The sequence below is a fragment of the Glandiceps talaboti genome, chromosome 3, assembly GCF_964340395.1.
Source record: "Glandiceps talaboti chromosome 3, keGlaTala1.1, whole genome shotgun sequence".
Lineage (NCBI taxonomy): Eukaryota > Metazoa > Hemichordata > Enteropneusta > Spengelidae > Glandiceps > Glandiceps talaboti.
The window spans coordinates 31,079,000-31,081,928 of record NC_135551.1 but is presented as its reverse complement, the minus strand read 5'-3'; the positions used below and the strand labels follow the sequence as shown (position 1 = coordinate 31,081,928).

At 40.7% G+C, this 2,929-nt stretch overlaps 1 protein-coding gene across 1 annotated transcript; it reads left to right on the top strand.

Annotated features, from left to right (window-relative positions):
* The first annotated feature begins 545 nt into the window (after positions 1–545).
* Positions 546–2,545, top strand: LOC144454014 (tubulin alpha-1A chain-like). The gene is made up of 3 exons (XM_078145418.1): positions 546–723; positions 922–1,070; positions 1,565–2,545. Exons 1-3 carry the CDS (start codon positions 603–605, stop codon positions 2,543–2,545), a joined length of 1,251 nt encoding a protein of 416 aa, XP_078001544.1. The 5' UTR covers positions 546–602.
* The last annotated feature ends 384 nt before the right edge of the window (positions 2,546–2,929 follow it).

The window sequence follows — 2,929 nt, the reverse complement described above, 5'->3', positions numbered from 1 at the left end:
TCATGCCAACGGTCATCTATCATTTCTTACTAAGCCGACGTTGCAGCGGTCACTGTGAGACGTTACTGAGTTCTAACTGATCAGAGTTCAATATGGTAAGTTATACTGTGTAGCGATGGCAAAATACTAGAAGTTCAAAATGTATGGGAACTGTTTTTAGTTTCTCCTTATTTCTGATTTGTTTAAGATTATTTCCAAACTTATATCATAAGCTTAATGAGGTTTTTACATCAACATAAATGAAAACTGGAGAGTCTCAAGAAAATTCTTTTCGAAAACTTCTGACCAGCTTTGGCATCACCAGGTCAGCAGATTTGATGTATAGTCCATATGTATAGTCAATAGAGATATTGTTACTGATAGGTGTATGGTGTAGTTTTTCTTGTCTTGAACATCTCAGTACAAACCACAAGTCATTCTCTATCAGTTGAATGTCTTGATCCTACCGTCAAGTTGGTAATACTAGTAAGTTTATTCTCTCTTTCCTACTTTAATTACAGCGTGAATGTATCTCAATCCATATCGGCCAAGCCGGTGTACAAATCGGTAATGCCTGCTGGGAGTTGTACTGTTTGGAACACGGTATCCAGCCTGATGGTCAGATGCCAAGTGACAAGACCATTGGTGGTGGTGATGACTCCTTCAACACCTTCTTCAGCGAGACTGGTGCAGGCAAACACGTCCCACGTGCTGTCTTCGTTGATTTGGAACCAACAGTAATTGGTAAGAGATTTTAATATTAAATTTCAATTTTCGCTGTCGTCAAAACTAGTCATTTAACGTTCAATAATATATATTTTTCTTGTGGGGGGGGAGAAACGAAAATAACAGTTAAATAGTTGGTTGGTTGTATATTTGATTGCTTGGTCTATGTCGCATCAGTTCGTTAAATACTAACGTTCGTCCAATTTCTTCCCTTAGATGAAGTCCGTACTGGAACCTACCGTCAACTGTTCCACCCCGAACAATTGATCACAGGAAAGGAAGACGCCGCTAATAACTATGCCCGTGGTCACTACACTGTTGGCAAAGAACTCATTGACTTGGTGCTTGACAGAATCAGAAAATTGGTGAGTTGATTTTCAACGCTTCGGGTCTCTTTTTGTGAATTATTTTGCAGGATTAAAACCGTACACAGTATTAGGCCAGCGTCTCTCATGAGGAAAAAATCCATTAAATTCATTTTACATGCATATTCTAAAAGAGACGTGGACATGGTATAAACCCAACCGGAAGCAACGAATAACCGTGCATATACATAATGACATAAATTAAATCGACTGTCATGAAGTTCTTCAGTCGATCATTTTGAAGCCCAACACTTGAACTAGCTTTCGTGCTATTAATGGACTTATTAGTTATTAAAAAGGCTCTTTTTTGTGTAAGGGACTGTTTTTTTATTGACCTGTCAGGCAATTGTGACTTTAATTTGTTCCTTCCCTTTATTTCTTGATGTCTTTTTATCACTCCATGTTTACTTCAATTCAGTCACAAACAATTTTACACTATAAGAAAAAAATTCACCTTCAATAACAAATATTTAACATTTCTATTTGTTTCATAGGCTGACCAATGTACCGGTCTCCAAGGTTTTCTACTCTTCCACAGTTTTGGTGGTGGTACCGGTTCTGGCTTCTCATCTCTGTTGATGGAACGTCTCTCTGTTGACTATGGTAAGAAGTCCAAACTTGAGTTCGCTGTCTACCCAGCACCACAAGTCTCCACTGCAGTAGTCGAACCCTACAACTCTATCCTGACCACCCATACCACATTGGAGCACTCTGACTGTGCTTTCATGGTTGACAACGAAGCTATCTATGATATCTGTCGTCGTAACCTCGACATTGAACGTCCAACCTACACTAACTTGAACCGTCTTATTGGTCAAATCGTCTCCTCCATCACTGCATCCCTGCGTTTCGATGGCGCCCTCAATGTTGACTTGACAGAGTTCCAGACCAACTTGGTACCCTACCCACGTATCCATTTCCCCCTAGCCACCTATGCCCCAGTCATCTCAGCTGAGAAAGCCTACCACGAACAACTTACAGTTGCCGAAATCACCAATGCTTGCTTTGAGCCAGCCAACCAGATGGTCAAATGTGACCCACGTCACGGCAAGTACATGGCCTGCTGTATGTTGTACCGTGGTGATGTTGTACCAAAGGACGTCAACGCTGCTATTGCCACCATCAAGACCAAACGTACCATCCAGTTCGTTGACTGGTGTCCAACTGGTTTCAAAGTCGGTATCAATTACCAACCACCAACTGTTGTACCAGGTGGTGACTTGGCTAAAGTACAACGTGCTGTCTGCATGTTGAGCAATACCACTGCTATTGCTGAGGCCTGGGCTCGTCTTGACCACAAGTTTGACTTGATGTACGCCAAGCGTGCTTTCGTCCACTGGTACGTCGGTGAAGGTATGGAGGAAGGTGAATTCTCTGAGGCTCGTGAAGATTTGGCAGCTTTGGAGAAAGATTACGAAGAAGTCGGTGTCGACTCCGTGGAAGGTGAAGGTGAAGAGGAAGGAGAGGAATATTAAATCTGAAATAAACAATTAATCGAATATACATGTCCACAATTGTCAAATTTCTAAATCCAACTTTATAACATGTTTCTATACTGTAATACAGACATATCCTGATACCCACCAATCGTTACGACTATATCAAATCAAGTAGAGTGATCGCTATATAAACCAATCACGATCTACAATACATAATCTGATACACTAATATATGTAAAGAATCACTCCCTATAATTTGAATGAACTCAAATGAAATGAAATGACGGGCATTGCATCGATCACTTCCAAAACTAGATGATGTGCCAATAAGTGGCTGTACAGCTTCTCAAATTGGCCGTTTATCGTGCCCTGGATACTTTTATTCTTTGATTGAGAATACCAATAAAAATGACATGTGAA